At 41.1% G+C, this 20545-nt stretch overlaps 1 protein-coding gene across 1 annotated transcript in view; it reads left to right on the top strand.

Moving 5' to 3' along the window:
• Window positions 1-1091: 1091 nt before the first annotated feature.
• Window positions 1092-20545, top strand: part of RNF43 (ring finger protein 43) — a 58673-nt gene continuing 39219 nt past the window's right edge. The window contains 1 exon segment of the mRNA XM_050909112.1: window positions 1092-1328. Coding sequence (XP_050765069.1) covers window positions 1092-1328 — 237 coding nt within the window.

Raw genomic sequence — 20545 nt, 5'->3', positions numbered from 1 at the left:
CTCCCAGTTATGAAGACTCCTCGATACGTTTCATGTGACCTTTGGGCAGACCATGGAACTTCATATTTTATTTTGTGGGGCCTTTAGTCGGGATCTTCTTGATATGTGCTTGGAAGTGGTCATACCGGAACTCAGGCGTGCACAGAAATAGCGTAAGAGAAACCAGATATGCTGTAACTTTTTGCTTGATACCTGTTTGGCTTGGCGTCTAAACTTTTAAAGTGTTTTGGGGCCTTTTTATTTCCTGGGAACTTGAAACTATGAAGAGAAGCTCTGTGCTTTATTAATTATCCTCGAGAACTGCACCCGGAGTCAGACTCTGAACATGGATTGCTAGGAAAAAGTAAAGTTGATCTCCAAACTTGAATGAAGCACTTCTGGCACGAGAAGGATGGAAGGGATCAACTCGATTTGGAAAGGAACGGTACAGAAGCAGACTTTCTTTTCACCATAAATTCAAGAAATACCTCCTGCATAATTTCTGAGAAGGATACCGATAGTTGCAGATAACATTCAAGGTGAAGAGCTTGAGCTTATCTTGTGGGCAATGCTGGGAAGAAGGTGAGGTGTCTGTCAAGGGTATTTGAGATGGATGTTTTGAACCTGTGGACCTTCGTAACTCTTGGGCAGGAGACACGAGGACACCACATCCATGGGGAGATCTCCCTGCGCCTCATCTCTGTGGGACTGACGAGTTCCTAATGCTCCCTCGTGTTCCTGTATATCTGAACTGATTTCTTGCTTGCAACCTGTTTCGCTGATCTTTCCGGATTTATCTGCTGGAGGAGGGACTCATAATTTAGGATTTTTTTTTTAGTTTGTTTGTTTAAAATATGCCTTTGAGCTCCCAGCGGCCTTTGAGCACGTGGCACCAAGGAAGAGAAACGGTGATGGCGAGAACCGGAGAAGTTGTCCGGTAAGCAGCGCTGGCGGTGACCAAGCCCCTCTCTCCTCTCTCTCCCGCCTCCCCGTCGCTGGGACCGCACGCTCGGAAACCCGACGAGCTTTGCCGACGGCTGGAGCCCGCCGCAGGGTGAGGACGCGTTCCTGAGCGGTATGTGTGGCCGGAGCCCGCTGCTGCAGCTGGTAGCATGAGTGCTGGCCCCCAGCTGCAGCTGGCTGTCCTCTGGCCTTGGCTGCTCATGGCGACCCTGCAGGCAGGACTTGGCCATACAGGGCTGGTGCTGGCGGCGGCGGTCGAGTCGGAGAGGTCGGCGGCGCAGAAAGCCATCATCAGGGTGATCCCCCTGAAAGTGGAGCCGATCATACTGGAAGGGGAGTTCGCAAACGTTGCTGAGGTGACTCCAGCCGAAGGAAAACTGCTCCAGGTAGGAGCAGCTGTATTTTATCCAACTCCGTTTGCCTTACCTTCCCACTCCTATCCTCTCCCCTCTTTTCTCTCCTTGCTGCTTCAGCTCCCAGCGCAATGCATTTGATTTTATTTCCCGACTGCAGATTTATAACCAAAGCAACGAGGCATTTTTTAATGCGAGCTGTCCACCTGTGTGTTTTGTTCCTTTGTGTTCCTGCCCCCCAGCCCTGCACGCTGTTCTGAGGCAGAAGGGATCGTGCAAATGGTTGATTCTTCATTCGGTCACAATCTGTAGCTGTGCACGTATTAATGTTGAATTTTGGATGTGGTCGGTTGATCCCATGAAGATTATTGTGTATCTTAATTGATGGTATAAAGCTGAGTGTATAGAGTCACGTGTTGGGACACTAAACATCTGACAGAAAACATGATTTTTTTTTTTTTTTTTTTTTTTGGTGAAATCCATAAGGTTTTCTACACACTTCTGCTGATAGCTGGGGTTCTGTTACAGCTAAAATACACATCCAGACTTTGCCCACCAGAATTACTGAGCCTGCTAGTTGTTGTCCTGTGTATTGCCTGTGCCTGAAAGTTGAATTTTACCCATACGGTGGTTCCTGTGGTGCCACCACCACATATTTTTATAAGTGAAATTAATGCTGGTTTCTGACCTTTACTAAGGAGAGAGCATCTGAACATCTCGCCATGAGGTACAGATGCACCTAAGAGACAGAGTTGAGCTATTCGGTGAACAGACCCATCTCCTGCATATGCTAAGTTTTGAGCTCAGTTTCTTGAGACCTAGTGTCTGCTCTCTCATTTCTGTTGGTAATTTGCTTGGCAGTCATGTGCTTTATTCTTGAAAACAAAAAAATGACAAAATAGCCTGCATTAATATTAATCTTAATTTTTGTATGGCTTTTTCCAGTCTTGACTTTCCAAATGTGGTAAGTTGTAATCTTAATTAAACTTGTAGACAAGTTACTTAAATTTAAATTAAAGTAATAAATTTTGTATTGTTTATAGGAAAAGAAATACAGTTGAGCCAGCTTTAGAACACGGTCACCTGTCTGAAAATGAAAATGGGCAATTTGTGACATTTATAAAGCCTGTTTTTCCATGCCTTTTGAACTACTCAGAACGAAAGCTATGCTATAAAATTATATTACCAGGCTAAAAAAATATCTTAGACAAATGTACTCAAGGTCCTGTTCTGTCGTGAGGCAATGTCCAGGAAAGTCAATATTTATTCCTTACAAAAACTACAGTGGTGTTGCAACTGAGCACAAAGTATAGAGCGTGGACCTTTTTGAAAGGAAAAGATGATAACCTCTATTGTGTGATGTGTGGACGTTTTTAACCAAATGCAGTGATACGAAGTGGGATTTTTGTATCGCCTGCCGTCACAGCAGCACAAACGAGACGTTTTGAATACTAAGCTGTGAATACTGTCAGATTTACAAATGGACTTCATCCTTTAAAAATCATCCTCAAAATGGAGAGGGTTGGGGAAACACTAATCTAATCTGTTGAGTTTGTGTACACAGATACTGACCTGCACTGTATATGTTTTTAGGCCTTGATTCCACCACTGTGTGTGCGCAGGTGATTGTTCTTGTTCTGTATCCCACTGAATCCAGTGCGGAGAATGATCCGGGTCTGGTTTCAGATGGCAATGTTGGGATCGGGGGGTCAGGCTGTGCCTTCTGCAGCAGGATGTTTGCCCCGTGCCAGGCACTGTGCGCTGGGAAAGCTTAGTCAAGTGTACCTATGACCTCTTGTGTATATCTTACGGTGTAGTTTCTAATTCTGCCGCTACATATTGAAACTCGGAATATAAAATGCCATTTAAAATTGTTTGGGTCCTGATCCTGCAGTGGGTTCCTGCTTCTGGAAAGACAACATGGGAAACAGAGCCATAACTGTTAAGGTACAAAATAAGTAAGAAATTAATGGGAGGAACTATTTTTAGTTGGCATTTAGATAGTCGGTTGTTAAATACACCTGAATTAGGCTTTATTGGGACATCTCATTTTACATGGCGTTGTCAACATCCTAATCTTGCAAAAACGTTAGGTCACGTGCTTAACTTTGATGTCATTGGAACTCTTATTTAAATAAACTTAAGCTTGTTCACACATACCTGCACAATTGATTCTTTATATGTAATTTAGGTATATAACATGATTATCTTTACAGTTAATGAGTTAAGAAGTCTCTAGTTTTTACACCATTTTTGGATAGGTCTTCTTGGATATGTCAGACCCTGTAAGATGCAGTCAGCCCTCATGCCCATCACAGGAGAACACAAACTGCAGAGCTTAGCTTGGAAGAGTGGATGGCCCAGTCCTGTTTTCAAAGTAATGCTCTCTTAGTTCAGTGGTATAATAAGATTGCTTAAGGATAAGTAGTGCAGAGTTAGCCCTATATTCAAGTAAAGTTCTCTTTAACTTATAATTATCTTCGTAGTGTTCTGGTCAATGTATTTTTAGAAATACACTCTTAATTTAATACAGAAAATCCTGCACGTAAGTGATGGAGCCTCACCAAATGTACTTCTACGTGAACATTTTCTTGGTTTCATTTCTCCCTGCCATATTCTCTAGGATCATCTACAGAAATGGACTTTGATCATAGTGTGCTACATTTTTAGAAGCTAATTTTAAAAATATCTTCTTTATCTATAATAAAAGAACCCCAATGTCGAATTCCTTCTCACACTCCTTGCCCCTGTGACCGGTTCTTCTGGGAAATCTCTGGATTTTCAGTTTTGCAGCTCACTGAACAGTGGTGGGTGAGCAGGTAGATGCTAGGCAGCTGCCTGGGACCTGCCTGCTGTCCACCCCTTTCAGTTTAACCCAGGCAGCGTTACCTCTGGCACTCCGCACGATGCAGTATGATGCAAAGGGAGAGGAATTTCTCAAGTAGGCAGAGCCACTTAAGACTTTACAGGTCAAAACCCCAACACCTTAGACTTTCTACAGAAATCATCTTCAAGCTTGTTCAGAGCTCAAGCTTGTTCAGATAGCACATGCTCTCAGCATTAACTGTTGCTTAATACAGGAGAAGTAGTGTTGTGAACTAGTTTGCAGTTTCCAAATGACTGGAAGTTTAGATCTCTGTTTAGCTTACTGCAGTAGCCTGGACTTCTGAAAAAAGTCCCAGGGAAGTCAGAAAATGGCCCTGTATTAAAGATGGAAGAACCAAACCTTTTAGACAAGTAGGTTGGAAAGAACCTGTTTGGATCTTACTGATAACGGGCAATCCATGAGCTGCTAAGGATTCAGCATGCCCTCCGAATTGCAATTCCTCTAGCTGTTTGCAGATCAACTCCCTTTAATATGATTGCTAATGCAATTTTTACAGCCTCCACTTTTGATATTTTTGCTGTTCTGTTAGCTGATTTTTGAGGAATAAATCTTGGTTTCCTTCTTGCGCATGTCTCAGTCTCCACCTGATACTGGAGAGGGTTGATGATGTTGGTTTGAAGACAGATAGGAAAATAAGGAACATCTTGGAAAGAAAAGAGCCACTGTAGAGACTTGAGAGAAGGAGATTTAAGGTTTTTCCAAATTGAATTATGACAGAATTCACATGCAAATCTAATTGTGGAAGAAGAAAACTTTTTCTTTGAGAAATAGTTCAGCACTTGAAGTTTTTTTTAGTAAAATGTATATACAAGCATACATAATTAAAACTGAGCATTAGTATCTCTTTATTTGAGTGTATATAACCCCAATCTTGTATACAAGGGAAAGGATGATACTGTTAGTATGTGTGGTGTGGCTGGGATCGTTACAGTCTCTAGTTCTGGGGCTAGAATTTTGGAAATAATGTTAAAAGTTTGGGAAAAGTCCCAAACAATGATATTTAAAAAGAGATAGATAAACTACTGTATTAACTATAGAGAAGGCAAAGCATCATCAACCACCGATCACTTTGCATGCCTACGTGTAGAAAAAACATGTAGCTATGTAGAACAGTGGAACAGTTCTTATTTAGCAGGCAGAAGTATATAATCAGTTTTCCCAACACGCATTGTTTTATCGCAAGTCTCACAATACTTTGTTTCATTTCCGTGTAATCTTAGCAGTTACATAGTTAGGTGATTGTAGGAGAAAGTCAAATTTCATTTACCCACTGAGTGCATTGTTTTAACTTATGACTGCAGGAAAAAACCTTGAGAACACAGAACAAGCTCCCTAAAGGCTCTGAACCCCAAAAGCAAGGATTATCCTCTTTCCTCTCCGCCAAAAGAAATAAATTATTTAAAACCCATTATTTTTAAAGTCAGTCTTCTATTTAGGGTGGAATGAGTGAGAATTAGAGGAGGATCCTGAATCATCATTTTTTAGGTGTTGTGTACAATTCAGAAGTTGCAAATCAAACATGGATATATTCAGAAATCTTTTCGTGGTGCATGTTCATAATAGCAATGATAATTAACCCTTGAAATTGCTACAATGAACCCAACATGATCATCCTGGAAATGGAGAGTGTTTCCAATGTCGCAATGCATAGTGCTATTGGAGAATTATAATTACCTACTTAACTGCTTATAGAGGGTTACGCTCCCAACCCATAAGAAAGTAAATATATTAGTAGTCTTCTATACTACTAGCTCCTGGATCAACAAAAGGATGTTGAGTGCATAATGTTGACAGAGATCAAAGAAGTGGGAAAGTCTAACCAAATGATAATGGGGACTTAAATTACCTGTGAATAAACTGGTCAGATAGCACAATAAGAGTAAGTTCAAAGAAGCAATTTCTGCCTCTTGGAACAGCTAATACTAGAGTACACAGAAAGATATTCTTGACTTAGTGTTAAGTAATGTGCAAGAACTGACTCAAAAGCTGGCAATAACTGAGCCACTTGTATTGACTGCAGCATAATAAAATTCGTTGCCTAAGTACCAAAAAGTGGAACTCTGACACTAACCTTTAGAACGGGAAATTGCACTAAAGTGAAACAGTGAGACGAATGGCTCTTACAGCTTAAAAAAAATATCTTTAGTTGTGACATAGATACCGCTCAGGAAAGTAAAAGCAGTCTTGGGAAACATACAAAGCATTGAATCAAAAAGGCGGTAGTACCCCAGTACAAATACATGTAGTAGTGTTCAAGAAACCATTTGGGCCCAACAGATCTTTTAAAAATTGGACATATAGTATTAGTATAGGATTGGCATAGTATATGGTATAACCTGCAGCGTAGATTAGTATGGTATTAGTATTAGTATAGATTTGAGTGTATCTGAAAGGTGAGCCATTAAAATCCAGAAGCAGAGCAGGGAGTCTCAGCTAGAGTTAGCTGCTAGAAAAAGCTGAGCTTAGAGGCTGTTTCTGAACTTCCATTGCTCTCTTGAGCATATGCAGAGGCTGAGTTGGAGCTTTGCATGGTGTGCCCAGAAAACGTGTGGCGGAAAACAGTTCTCTGTTTAATAAGGAGTTTGAAGGACTTTAAACCTAAATCTTCCAGCTCCCCAGTGCACCATCTGGTGCTGGTCGTTGTCCCAGTAGAATTATTTATGATACATGTTGGCGTAGACCCATCCTGAATTGAAGATTTTCAGTACTAAAAAGATCACAGATCTGGAGGCCCAAGTAATTACATGGGGTAGGCATAAATAGGAGAAACAAACCCAACTGCAGCAGAGCAAAGATACATGGTCAGAAGGCTAAATCAACAGGGCTGGAGTGAGTGACAGTCAACAGAGGACTTCTGGCCACGCACAACCGTCCTGGAATATATCCAAGGAGCAAGTGGACATTTCCCAAAGATAAGCTGGCAGAGGGGTGAGATTACAGGAGAAGGGAAATGGGCCTCAGTCGTTCCTGTTGGCTGTAGCCAGGCTGGATTTGTGGGTGAAATGGTTCTGAACCATTAGAGAAATTACTTTTTGTTCTGTGCCTCTGTAAAACTAAAGGTTTGGTAGGTGTTTTGTACAGACTATGGAAGGCTATTCTGAACTGCATGTGAATTCATTATTTTTAAATGAAAACTTTCAGAATTGTCAAAGTAATACAAACGTCACAAACTTTGTATGATCAAAGAGAACTCTATTGTATTAGACTTTATTTTGGACAAAAATTGACATGCATTTTTATGTATTATATCTCTGTATTTTTCTATGTATAGAGCTCTCAGACATGCCTAAAAGCTTTCTGTGGACTTTCCCCAAAAGTCTTACTTAGTCTGAAAACAAGCAAATTTTAACCTAAAAGGAAAAAAAGTAACAAATAAGTGCAATGGAAAACGTGCAGTGTAGTTTGATCTTCAGGTCTGTCTATCTTCAGTATCATAAAAATCTGTGTTGCAGGGGTTGCCAAGAGTCAAATATATGAAATTTTGGTTTATGAACAAAGCAGAGTTGTAAGCTGAACCTCAGTACAGGGGTATATATCACACTCGAGCAATGCACATTCATATTTTATCACCCTGTTGGGCTTCCCTCCCTTCTATATGTTGAGATTAGATATAGACAGGAGGACAGGGTATAAAGTAGGTGTAAGTGGTGTGGATGGTCGTGGTGGTCTCTTCTGTCTTTGAGTTCTGTGATTCTTTTTTTTTCTAATATCTGTTTATTTTTCCCTTGTTTCACTGACTGTAAAGAACAGGAAGTGTTGTACTGCCTTTCATTTGCCCATAACACTTTCAGTCTGCATTAAGGAATCGTAATCACATCTCATGCTTCGGAGCTTTGGGCTTGCTGCCAGCACGGGTCAGGTGGGAGTTGGCCAAGAGTTGTCTTGGGACCTTTTAATCTTTTTTTTAGGAGCATCAGGGATTGGCCTTACCTCGAAACAAGGCACTAAAACATATAGGTCAGCGTTCAAAGGCAGTAGAGAGAATGTTGTTTCGAATATGCTTAGGTTGTACGAGTTACTCCCATGCAGATCGCCAGATTTAAGTGGAAGACTCTCTTCCCCCCTGCAGCCACCCCGTTCAAATTATCTGAAATTTTGGGTGTGTATCTTCTTCCTCTGCAGCTTAAGACATGAATCATCTGCCTAGATCAACGGATGTATTCTCACCTCGTCACTTCCCTAACCCTAAAGGGGCTAGTTAAGGGCATTAGTGGCCCTTTGATCTCTCTTTTGTTCTCCATCTCAGTAATTTGGTCTCCAGTGATCAAATGGGTTGATCTAATGCGTATTACTGTGCTCAGTATCAGGATAGTGGCAGAAATGGAATGGATTGTCATATACAGAAATTCTGACTAGGTAGCTGACTTAATTCCTCTGGCCATAAACTCTGTGAAACACGTTATAAGGTTTTTACCAAGTTCAGTTATGACATGTTAATTTCAAATGTAAGTAAAGCAGTTTGAGGATTAAATTTGCTATTGTTTTGACAAAAGGTATGTGAATTCTAGTCCAAAATTACATGGAAGAATAGAATTTAGACTTCCTACTTCTAAAGCACTTCAGCAGCTGTTGTTCCATGGGGTCTTTGTTCAGCTAGGTGGATTTGTTGAAGACTGCTGGTGCGTCGCTGTAGAAGGGTTACATACACTGCAGAAACTCGGAGAGAAAGACATTGGGATTGAATTGGATCCAGATATGAAAAATGAATAGCACTCCAGTCCTATTACAGACGTGAAGCAGTTTTCCTTAGAAAGGCCAAAAAGCCCAATAACAGAGCAGAGCAGGTGCAGTGAAGAGACTGTCTGAAAAACGATTTGGGGTGATTGCCACATGGTAGAGCAGAAGAGACAACTTGAGGACATCTAGGTGGTGAATGGAGGATGTTGGTTCTTTCCTTAGTTGAATTTTGTGCAGGATCCTGCACAAAAATGTTGCTTTCAGATTCTTTAAATAGAGAAAACATCTCTAAGGATGTGAAAGTCAAATAACAAAGAGTGCATTGCGGCAATTCCTGTAACTTCCTGGATGTCAATTTGAATGAGAGGTTAATGCTTAGCAAGTTAGTCTCTTTAGACCACCATCCAGTGTAGAAATACAACTTCAGAAACCCTATGTTGACTATGCTTTGAAGTAGTAAGAGAGCTGACATATGTATATCTGTTCTTGCTTCAGTCTTGAATCATGTTACTTGCAAAATTATCTTAACTTTTATTTACTAAGATGGTTTTATTCCAAAATAAGTGGAACCTCACAAAGATCCTGAAGAGATAAGAAAGAGTTCCCCCTCTTCCACTTGTCATGCTGTACCTCAGTTATCCCTCTGTTCCATAAATGTCTTATTTGAATGGTAGCCCTCATTTGCAGCCATGCTGTGCATGCATGTACGTCCCTGAATGTCAATGCCAGAGACTTCTGTCCAAACATTTCCCTAGGGCCACAAAAATGTCTCTGTCCTCCCCGTTACCCTCTATTTCATCTGGTCTCATTCATATAAGTGTAAGACGCCCCAGGTCATATAGTTCCACTCAGCTATTTTTTTCTACTCATCTACTCTCCGAAGTCTGTTTCTTTTATCTTTTATCATTTTCATCTTCCTTTTTGCTCAGAACAATGTTTATTCTTGTTATTTTTCTGTATGTGGTCTTCTTGATCGCTGCCGGTGCACAAAATGGTTTAGGCTGTTGCCTGGCATCATTTGCCTCAAACACTTTGCTCTCCTCCATTCTTCTGTATGATCATCTGGTCGTTCCATTATCTCCTTCAGAGTACCTCTGACCTCCGTTTCGTCTCTCAAGAGGAAGATGGCTGTACCAAAAGCTGTTGTTTGTAAACTTTGTACAAAGTACATACCTCCATGAGATGCAAATATCTAAGTGATGGACGAACCCCATGTACTTGTACAACATGCAGCTCTTACAAGCCCAATGTTAAAAAAGATCATCAAAACAATTTGTGTAGGTTCTTGGTTGAGAAATCACCGCATGCCATTTCTGACACTTGCACCTAGTTGTGGCCTGAGTTGGTGCCAGCCCATGTCTTCATGCTCCATCGCTGACTGCCTCTTTTGTGGTTGCTTTCTCCATAAAACAAAGACTGGGGAATGCCTGTGGGACGGGTCCCTGCTGAGCCTTCCCTGAGAAAACCAGCTGTAGCTTTCTCTTGCTGAAGACACCTGAGTAGAACATCTTGGGTCCACATGACATTGCAGAGCCTTCAACCGGCCGGTAACTTCTGTGGGCTACGGGAGATCAAGGGGCAGGAAATGCAGCGGTTATGGGGAGGTTCAACTACATCCATTACACTTCAGGGAGCTGCTAGTCAGGGAACCAAGAGGGTGAGAAGCAATGCTGGCCTTGGCCTTTACCAGGACCTCATTCAAAATCCTGCTTTTGAAAAGCTGCTCTGTAACAGTGACAATAATGTGTTTTGTTTCTGCAGAGATGTTGAGAGAGAGGCCAAAAAGTCGTCCACAGTTGTGTTTTAATTCAGAAAGGGGAGTTAGGTGAAATCGAATAAGGTTGTTAAAAAGAAGCTGAGAGGGCAACTAAGAGTTATATCTTTGCAGTTGGCATGAAGGTATTTAAAGACACTACAGTAGGAGTTAAGATCAAATGTACCTCTCAAGAAATACTTGAAAAATTATAAAGGGATATCAGCATACTTAAACATAAGGGTAAGAAAGTATATGAAAGCATCCCAAAAAAGCAAAAAATTTGGTAAAATGAGAAAAAAGAGGAACAAGCTCAAAATATGTAAAAACGTAGTAAAAAGAGGAAAAGAGAAATAACTTGAAAATTATAAAAAACCTAATAATAGATTCTCTTCAGCCACATTAGAAGCAGAAAGCTTGCCTGACAATCTGTAGGACCTATAAAAAATTGAAGTCTAAAAGATGCACTTAGGGCAGCTAAACTCATAGCAGAAAAATTAATGCAATTCTTTATGTGCTTTCATCTGTCTCCGGGTGAAACGTCTGTAGATGAGATGGTGATGTAGACAGACAACAGTATCATTTGCCAGGATCAGATGCTGTTAACCCAAGAGTTGTGGAGGATGAAATTGTTGAACTATTAACTATGTATATGAACTCTTGTTTAAAATCACTGGAAGGTGGCTGATGTGATAGCAGTTTTTCTCTGGGCTCCAAGTCATCCACAAAAGCCCAGACCAGTATGCTGTAAAATCTGTATGGAGTAAGTTGGTAGAAACTAATGCAGAGTGTAGTAAGTGGATGTGAAGGAGTCAACAGATGTATCAGTTGGGTGGGTCCAGCTGAATTTCCAAAATACCTAAGTCCCTCAGCAAAGGCTTTTAGGGAAACTAAGACACGGAATAAGAAGGAGGCTCCTGGATAAATAATTATTGGAAGATAAGAAGCAGATGGTAGGAATAACTGGCAGATTTTCACAGTGGAAGAAGCTGATGACTGTAGTTCTGCAGGCGTGTGTGCTGGTAGCTATGCTGTCCCCTATGTTTAATAAGCACATGGAAACTGAGTGCTTGGTAATGTTTTAGAGCTTTCCGATACATTAACTAATTTGAAGTAATGAGGACAAGGATCAGCTATGAAGCATTGCAGAAGAACCTTATGAGACTAAATACTGTAAGGAGATGCACGTGGAAAATCAGTCATTTCTTTACATTAAGGTGATGGGCTCTGATTTGTCCATTACCACTTAGAAACTGTATCTTGTGATTATAACAGATTGTTCCATGCAAGTGTCAGCTTAGTACTTGGTGGTTGTTGTGAAGACAAAGAGAACATTAGGAATGAAAAAAACAGAGAATAAAACAGAGAATGTCTTTAAGCTCCTGTAGAAATCCAGGATACATCCAGATGTTGAATACTGTGTGAAGTTCCGTTCCTCACACCTCTAAAAAAGCTTGAAAGAGGCTTGGAGAAGAACATGAGGATAAGAAAAAGTATAAGATGTGTTTCATACAAGGAACAACTAACTGGACTAATACTCTTCTGACTGGAAAAGAGGCAGCCAAAGGGTGATATGAAAAAGATCTACAGAGGCATGAATAGGGATTGACTGTTAGTCTCTTTCAATATGAAAATAATGGGGCATCATGTGAAGCTACTAGGAGCCAGGTTCAAAAGGAAGTGCTCTTCATACACTGTACAGTTAACCTGTGCAATTCCTTGCTGCAGGAACTGCTATGGATGCTAAAAGTTTACAGAGGTTCAAAAAACACTGGAACTAATGAATGGGAGAAGACTCCATCAATGGCTATTAAATAACCGGTCCCAATTTTGCCTCAGGAAGTCTGTGAAATGCAGCTTGTTGGAGGCTTGGAGAGTGTCCTGAGGAGAAACCTTACATGTTTGTCCTGTTCTTACTTCTCCTTCAGAATCCATTGTTGGCAACTGTCAAAGCAAAGATCATGGGCTAGATGGACCTTTGGTCCGAATCCACACTGCTGCTCTTGTAGTCTCATCTTCTACAGAACACCTTTTCAGCCATTAGGCCCACCACCTTCAGCACCAGCCCTTCCAGTCCACCTCTGCTCTGTTTGGGCAAGTCTCTGTGGAAAAACTGCAATAATTACATCTTTCACCATCCATTACTGACTTTGAGCTCAGCTATTCATTCACTTAGAAGGCACTATACAGTTCCTTTGGATCCATTATTGCAAATCTCCCCAACACGTAGCTCTCAACTGGTTCTGTTAACCAGCGTTTGATGCCCTTGACGCTTTGGCCTTCATATCTTCCTGGGTGTACCATTTTTATCCCTCGTCACCCTCAATCTGCATTATCCCGTCAACTGTGCTCTACTGATGGGATAATAACCATAATAATTTAGTCATGTATGCTCCCTGCCTTTGTCTGTTCTTTAATGCAATAGTACTCACCTAATGAAATATCAACCCAAATGTTGCTATAGGTTCTTATTTTTCAGAGCAATGCCTGCTCCTCAGAATGGCTAAAATGACTCTGTGCATTCTGACTCTTACTTGTCCATCTTTGTATCCAGCCATGCCCTGCACACTTAAAGCCTGACATGCATTAAGCGATGGAGGGGGAAACCTGGTATTCCTTGAGAAACAGCACAGTAACTTCAACCCCAGTGGCAACAGAGGCAGACAGCCCCATGTGTGGTAGGGCCAGGCTGGCTGTATCTCATGAACATAGGATGAGATGTGGAAGTTCTTGGTTGTAATTAGTCTTCACTACTAATTTTCATCTTTAATAGCCTCAGCGCTACATTTGACTTCTTCGTAATGGTCATCCCGAATAAATTTGTTGTGTCCCTTTGGAATAAAGCTTATCTTCCTGTCTGGCAGGTGTATCAAGATGACTAAGATTTCTCAGGATCTTGTTCAAAAATAACCAAACACCCTCTTAATTTTTTTTTTTTGAGTATTCTGCACTTTTCAGTGCAGAATGGACAAGCATTATCCTTCTGAATTATGCTACCCCAGCTTGGATATTGCAGTTTTGGCAAAGTTCAGAGTTTGTGCAACCAAATTCTAGCAGGGTGGCTAAGTAATATTTATTGAATTATTTTATTGAATTTTATTTACTTGCCGCATGCTGTCCATCTGTGATTAGATTAAGTGCTCAATTGAGTATATTTCTCCTAATATTGGAATGACATTGTCCCAACTCTAAGTAGCCTTCAGGAATAGCAAGAATTGTCCTGTAGGCAACACTGGATGTGCCTCTTGTGACTCCTGACTTGGGACATCCAGCGTGCCTTTAGAAGTCTAGTCTTCCTAAAGAGGTAACTGTCTTTATGGAAGACTTTCTTCAAGGGTGTAGACTTCAAGGGTGCAGACTAGTAGGATGCACCATGTCTTTAAACTCACGGAAGAACTGGTGTGCTGCTTATGTTCTTTAGGAATCCTATCTTTGGTACTGGCAGAAAGACCCCAATATCGGGTGCATTCATGAGGAATATCGTTCCTCTCCAACATCAGCCAATGCTGAATTCTAGAACCTGTGACAAAACTATTATCAGTTCTGTATATCTAAACCTTCGAGTGCACCTTGCAACGTCCTGCTGCTGTGCACCAGATCTCAGGATATAACCAAGGGATCTTACTCCTTCCACCTCTTTCTGCCATTTCTGTCCTCCCTCTTCTCCCATTTTTGGGCACGGACTAGGAGCCCAGCTGGGGCCAATGCCACAGCACCCAGTCACTGCTAGGGAGCAAGAATGAGATGTATACTGTTCAATTTTGCAGCTTCCTGACCTTTTCAGGGACCTCTGTCATAAGAGACCATTGTGGCAGGAGACTGCTTACTAGCACTGGGTGTTATTTATCCCTCCTCACGTTCCCAATGCATTGTGTATATTGTAGGCACCAGAGCCTGCATCTTTGATACCTACCAGAGTGTTTGGGTAGAGTACATGCTCTTGGCAGTTAGCTTCTCTTTATAATAACTGTATCTCAATAACAGTCAGATATTCCTGTGGTTGAAATAAGAGCCCCTCTCCATATCAGAGAATAGATATTTTTTACAGGTCTGTTGGCATATATACCTCTCTCCTTGCCTAGGGAGTGAATCATGGTAACCTGCAAACATCAGGTATTTGGTCACCCAGAAGACCAGTTGATGTGTTAAGTCAAAAATAGTTTCAAACCCTTGCCAACCATACCATTTGCATTTTAAGGTCTTCATGTTCAGGTAATATCAAACAAGATATTCTAAGGTCCCGTCCTTTCTGCTGGAAGCCACGGAGCCAGGGAATCCAGTGTGGCTGGTGGGAACCCAGCATCAGGAATGCTGAATACGTCAGTGGTAGAAAGCCATTTTAGCTGACAGGCTGCAAATGAGAAATGTGGGATAACGTCTGAAGGGACAGTTTGCAGAAGCTAGGGGGTTTGCAAAATTGACTTCTTTTCCTCAGGTGCCAACAAGTACTGGCTTCATTGCCTATAGGCCAGCCTGTTTCTTGGATTCCTGGCAAACACATTCTTGATTCAGTAGTCTGAAGGATTAATTGATACCTGTCTAATCCTTCTTCCCCTGAAAGCCTACTGCAAGATGAGGCAAGATGCATCAGTGGCGATCCTGCAGACTTCAGTCTGGCTAGGACAGGCTGAGGAAACGCTAAAGCCAGAGTTACCAGAGAAGCTTGCCCATCCTCCTAGACTGACTCGCACAGAAGTCAAGACATTTGCTCCAGTCCCTCCTCTGAACTCCTACCTCTAGATTTTGATGCTAGATAATGGTTGTTATTAGAAGAAGCCTCTCTTATCTTAGACCTCTCATCCCTACATAGACCTGTGTTTCAGTGATTCTGGATTGTTCATTGGGACTAATGAGCAGTAATGTACAGATTACATCAGTAATGTATAGATTACATCAGTGCAGATACCTGAGCAACTATTTCTGTCCATCTGAGGGATTTACAATTTTCTTTGACCTCGTGGTCCTAAAATTCTGTATGGAGCTTTGGTAAAAGGGTGTTGACCTCTATCCCAGCATGGGATCTTAAGCAGGGTCTCACCATCCAGACAGTGTGATAACATGAGCCTGTGGCAGCTTGTTTATTATTCTAACCATGTTCTTAAATGTGACTTTACTGGTAGCAGGAAGTTCTGCCAGAGGGCGAGAAAGACCCACTGCTAAAGGTCTAACATCCAGTGTCTTTCTTCCCCCTTCCCAGATAAGGTTTCTTATGTGCTTTCCTGAGGTCATATCTAAGTTTCACTGGAGCCAGAAAATAGCCCTTCTTTTCCCCCCAGCGAAGCCCAGACCTTCATGGACAAAGTGGTATGCCTCCTCAGACATTTGATGTCAAGCAGACCATCTCCTTCCTGTCTGCACAGAACCAAACCCGTCAGGTGGCCTCTGTTCATTTGTATCATGAACTGGGAGATAAAAGAGGTGCAGTGATACTGGTAATTGCATAACATATTGTATCAGGAGATGTTACGATACCACCTAAGTGTTCGTGCCTCTGGCCATCAGTAAATTCCATCAAAGGTCAAGTTGTACAATAGGCTCCCCAGAGGATGTCTCCGTTCTTGACATCTGCAGAGCTGGCATGTGGAGTTTCATTAAACTCTATACCATTGCAGATGCTTCCAGGAATGATGCCAAATTTGGCAGATTGCGGTTTGCAGACTACTGTAAAATGCCTGAGATGCCCCTCCTCAGTTACTTGTGGGGAGAGACAGAGAGGGAATTACTGCTTGGAGTTACCTTCTGAATATGTACGTGGATTGTCATTTGAAGAAGAAAAGAAGATAACGTGATGGTAATTGGGCTGTTTTGAGATGTATAGTACAAATCCACATTAACTGCTCTCTCTACTTCCACTGAAGTCTTGTGGTTGGGATGAGTTGTAGGGCCACAATGAAGAGTATATCCATGCTTACCGTTCTGAATACATACATATTGACAACATGCATATCAAAGAAGAGTGCTTAATGATGGTAGACTTTTCTTCTTCTTCCACAGCAGTAATCTGACCCTTGTGCCATGACTTATGAAGTGAGGGGGGAAAAGGTGAAATGAAACCGGTGGTATTTATGGGTGGATATACTGCTTTGAGTAAACAAGATGAATGCCGGTATTGAGAAGCCTGATGTTTCCATGAAGGCAAACTTCCTTATGTTTATTTAATTCTGTTGACCATGTTAAGAACTTGAGAGATTTTTAATAGCTTATAAACTCTGGTTAAGCATCCGTATGAACATGGGTTTAAGTAGGTGGGCTGAAGAACTGTAGATGTTTTGTGAATATTGCTATGCTTCTCTAAAGTTTATGTAGGACTTGAAAAGTCCTGTAGAATCCAGGTGAAAGCTGATGACACTTTTGGGATTTTTTTGGAATATGTTAATGTTAGCACAGATCTGAAGGAGATTTAGGAAGATTTTATGTTGAATTGTAGCTTGTCTGTGTCCTGGTGGAGAGATCACATCATCTGGAGAGGTTAGTGACAGTCTAGCTACCTCTTGGCTGTGCAAACCAGTCCGTAATTTGGGCGTATGTTAAGGATTGACTTTGATCCAGTATGGCGATTCCTGTGATCTTCAATCTCCTCAGTCTGCATTGTACTCAGAGGATCACATTTGACCTTTTGACCGCGATATCACACTGGCAGCGTATGTTCATTTATTATTTCGTCATGATACTGTCCTTTCATCGACCTTTGGTTGTTTTCAGAGTCGGTGCTCTCAAGGGTGCAAGTCCCTCATCCTTTGAGTATTTTCTGAGCTCTTCGTTCTTGTATTATATTGGTGTCTGTGACTATATCTGGAGGTACTAAAATGTCCATTGTTCCCATGTGGCCAAGACATCAGAGCTGGTGGCAAGCCTTGTTTTTGACATTATTTATGATGGTGCAGGACTTTGTGTTATCTACAGCAAGATTGCCAGAAAGAAGTAATCTAAGTTTCTCCATTTGATTGACTTTTCCAGTTAAATAGGTAGTTCTTAAATTATGTCATTTCAGTTCCATTTAAATGATTAAACTTAAGTGATTAGAGCAGGGTGAAGAAAACAGAACAATGTATGTGCATATTGAATGCCATTCTGATTTATTCTTCACCTAATGCCTCACCTGTGGATACTGAAGTGTGTAGGGTCTTGTCCATATGAATGTTTGAAGGCTGGCTGTTATGCATACCTGAATTGCTCATTAAGAAAGTGCATCTCTACCAAATTTCCTTCTCTCTCTTCAGTTGAGAAATGAAACATACTGGTGTAAAGAACTAACTGAAATATTTCGTTTATCAAATGTTTTTGTAGAAGTTATTCTTTTTGTAATGCCCAGTTGATGCAAAGCTCAGCTGAGTGATGTGTTCACCCAGCTTTGAAGGAATCTGTGTCATTTTGTCTGTAACTGCTACAATGGTGAAGACTTGCAATACAGAAATCATACAGTTTGTAAAACAAAAATGTCATCTAGTAGGAAAAAAGATAGCTTGTTTGAATTGGTCAAGTCCAGTGCTGATTTCTGCGTGGAAGACATCCGTGAGCACTGGCAGAGGGGGAGAGCTTCGAGTTTCAAAGTAATTTATCTTTCATCTTTAAATTTTGATATTCGGTTGTGTTTTGCCAGAGTTCAGAGTAACTTCAGGAATTCAACTTTCAGATATATTTACAGGGAAAATATATCCGTCATTGCCACTCAGGCTGCACCTGTAAGCTGATATCCTTGGGTTTCTCTTAGTTTCACTGTTTTGTTTTGCTTTGTTTTCCACCATGTTTTAACAAGATAAGCATCTCTCAGTGTATTTCCCCTTCATTTCAGTAATTGCCTTCTCTAGTGACCGATTTCCTGTGCTCTTCTATTCATGTATTACAAGATCTCGGTGTACAGCCCACATATGCCAGTGCATAGAGCCCTCACTTAATCATATTATCATCTCAGGTGATTCATTAAAAGCTCCTCAGAGCATCACATGGAAAAAAAGCACTAATTTCTCTGAACTCACTCCCCAAAGACACAACCTGTGTAAACAGAGATGCTTACCAGATGCCTGGAAATTTGACATCATCAGACACTGAGGTGGGAATTGAGTTTCTTTCAGGTTTTCAAAGTTCTTTCACTGAAATCATTTAGCCCCCCGAAAATTCAATCCAGGTGTTATAAACTCAGCATTTGCCACTGTTCTAACTTGCTGCAGAGCAACATAGAAAAAGAAATAGGTTTGAGCGTATATAAGATTCTAACCATAAAGGAATTTATGACTAAAATGCAATAATTGAAGTTCTATATTAAATAAACTAGGAAGCAATTTTGTCTCTTGAAGCCAGATGTGATACGCTTTCTTAAAATGAGCTAAGCAAGTATTCAGCTATATTCTGCATCCTCAGAGCTCACTCTAGTGATCTTGCCTGATAAAAAAATACCTAGATAACTGCGATGCAATCTCATTGAGAAGCGAGGAGATGGCTACCTTGTAGTAACATAAGAATGCAATGTGCTTTTGCCAATTATCAACTGGAACTTCACGATCGAATGAGAAACCAAGGTTGTAAATTCGGATAACTGAACAAAAGTCAAGTTGATAATGCCTTTTCTCTTTCTTCTTATTGCCTGGTAATACTGTTTCAGTCTTACTTAGACAGTGTTCAGTCAGTGTTTATATAGGCATAATACTGTCTGGAGCCAAGCAAATACAGATTATTGTATTGCATCTTCACTCTTCTGAGGTGTCCAGTGACCTCGCAAACATGCTGAAAAGGGAGGTTAACAAGAATGAGCTAAACCAGTCTGAGGACAGCAGGAGAGCGACTGTGCTGCACCTCTTCTAGGGCCTCCCACAGAGATACCAATGATAACCCCAGCCTTGCTAAACAGTGTGATTGGTTTAATTATTTGGCATCAAAGCCTGGAGCCAGATTTAAAGGAAGTATGAAAGCCTGAGTCAAGAGTTTAATTCTGTGTAGGTTCTTCTACGTTGTTTATTAGCGTATTAGATAGTGTTGAACCTCTTCCATCAGGACACTGAGCAGCATGGGTGCCTATGTTCATAAATTGCTTGTTTTGTCATCATCTCTTTAGGGTCAGGATTTTTATGTAGAAGAGTGACTTGCATTGCTGGTTTTAAAAGAATAGTTTTCTTACATTTATTGGAGACCATAAAGTCAAGGTGTCTTTACCTAGAAGTGAAAAATATGATCTGCGTTGATGCTTATTTCTTCAGGGAATCCAGTCCATACTGTTAGACTTGGTCCCTCCAAAAGGTTGTCTTCTGTGCAGATGAGTTTTACCCCTTTTGTGGAAAGTCAGTGGAAAGGACTGAGACTTCTTGGGGTCAACTGATCTAATAGAGCGTAGGTATCTATCACAGGGCAAATGAAGAATGTATTATAAGGGCACAGTGTTTTTTGGGTTTGTCTCTAAAGGGAGGTGAGGCAACTAGCTCAGCAGGACATGGGCTACGTACATAGGTATACATGGTAGGTGCTTGAAGTTAGGAGAAAAAGCCCAGTAGCAGAAAAAAGATCAAGGTGGGTATGTCCTCCCAAATCCCAGCAGTCAGTGGCTTTGGAGGCACCCGGACTGGAAATGACAGACAGGACACTTGGATTGTTAGCCAGGATGGATCTTGCCCACATGGCTTTCTGGATGTTTTACACCTCCACATCATCTTTCATCAGGGAATGTAACTCTGGGCCTCTGAAAAGAATTATTTTTGTTTACTTTAAACCTTTTCCTTGGCAGTGGTTTGAGGTGCCCCCTTCATCCTCGCATTATAAAGAATAGTGAAAAATTATTCTGTGTTTGCGTTATTTACAATGTTCATAATTTTACAAGACTCTGTCCTCTTCTAGGTGGAGCATCCTAGGCTCCTCTTATACACAAGCCATTCCACACCTTGTTGCTACCTGTCTACTTTTGCTATGTGTGCACTTTTTTATATTTTTCCATTTTGAGATAGGGTG

Source organism: Gymnogyps californianus, chromosome 20 (assembly GCF_018139145.2).
Source record: "Gymnogyps californianus isolate 813 chromosome 20, ASM1813914v2, whole genome shotgun sequence".
Taxonomy (NCBI): domain Eukaryota; kingdom Metazoa; phylum Chordata; class Aves; order Accipitriformes; family Cathartidae; genus Gymnogyps; species Gymnogyps californianus.
This window is presented reverse-complemented; position numbering and strand designations above follow the sequence as displayed.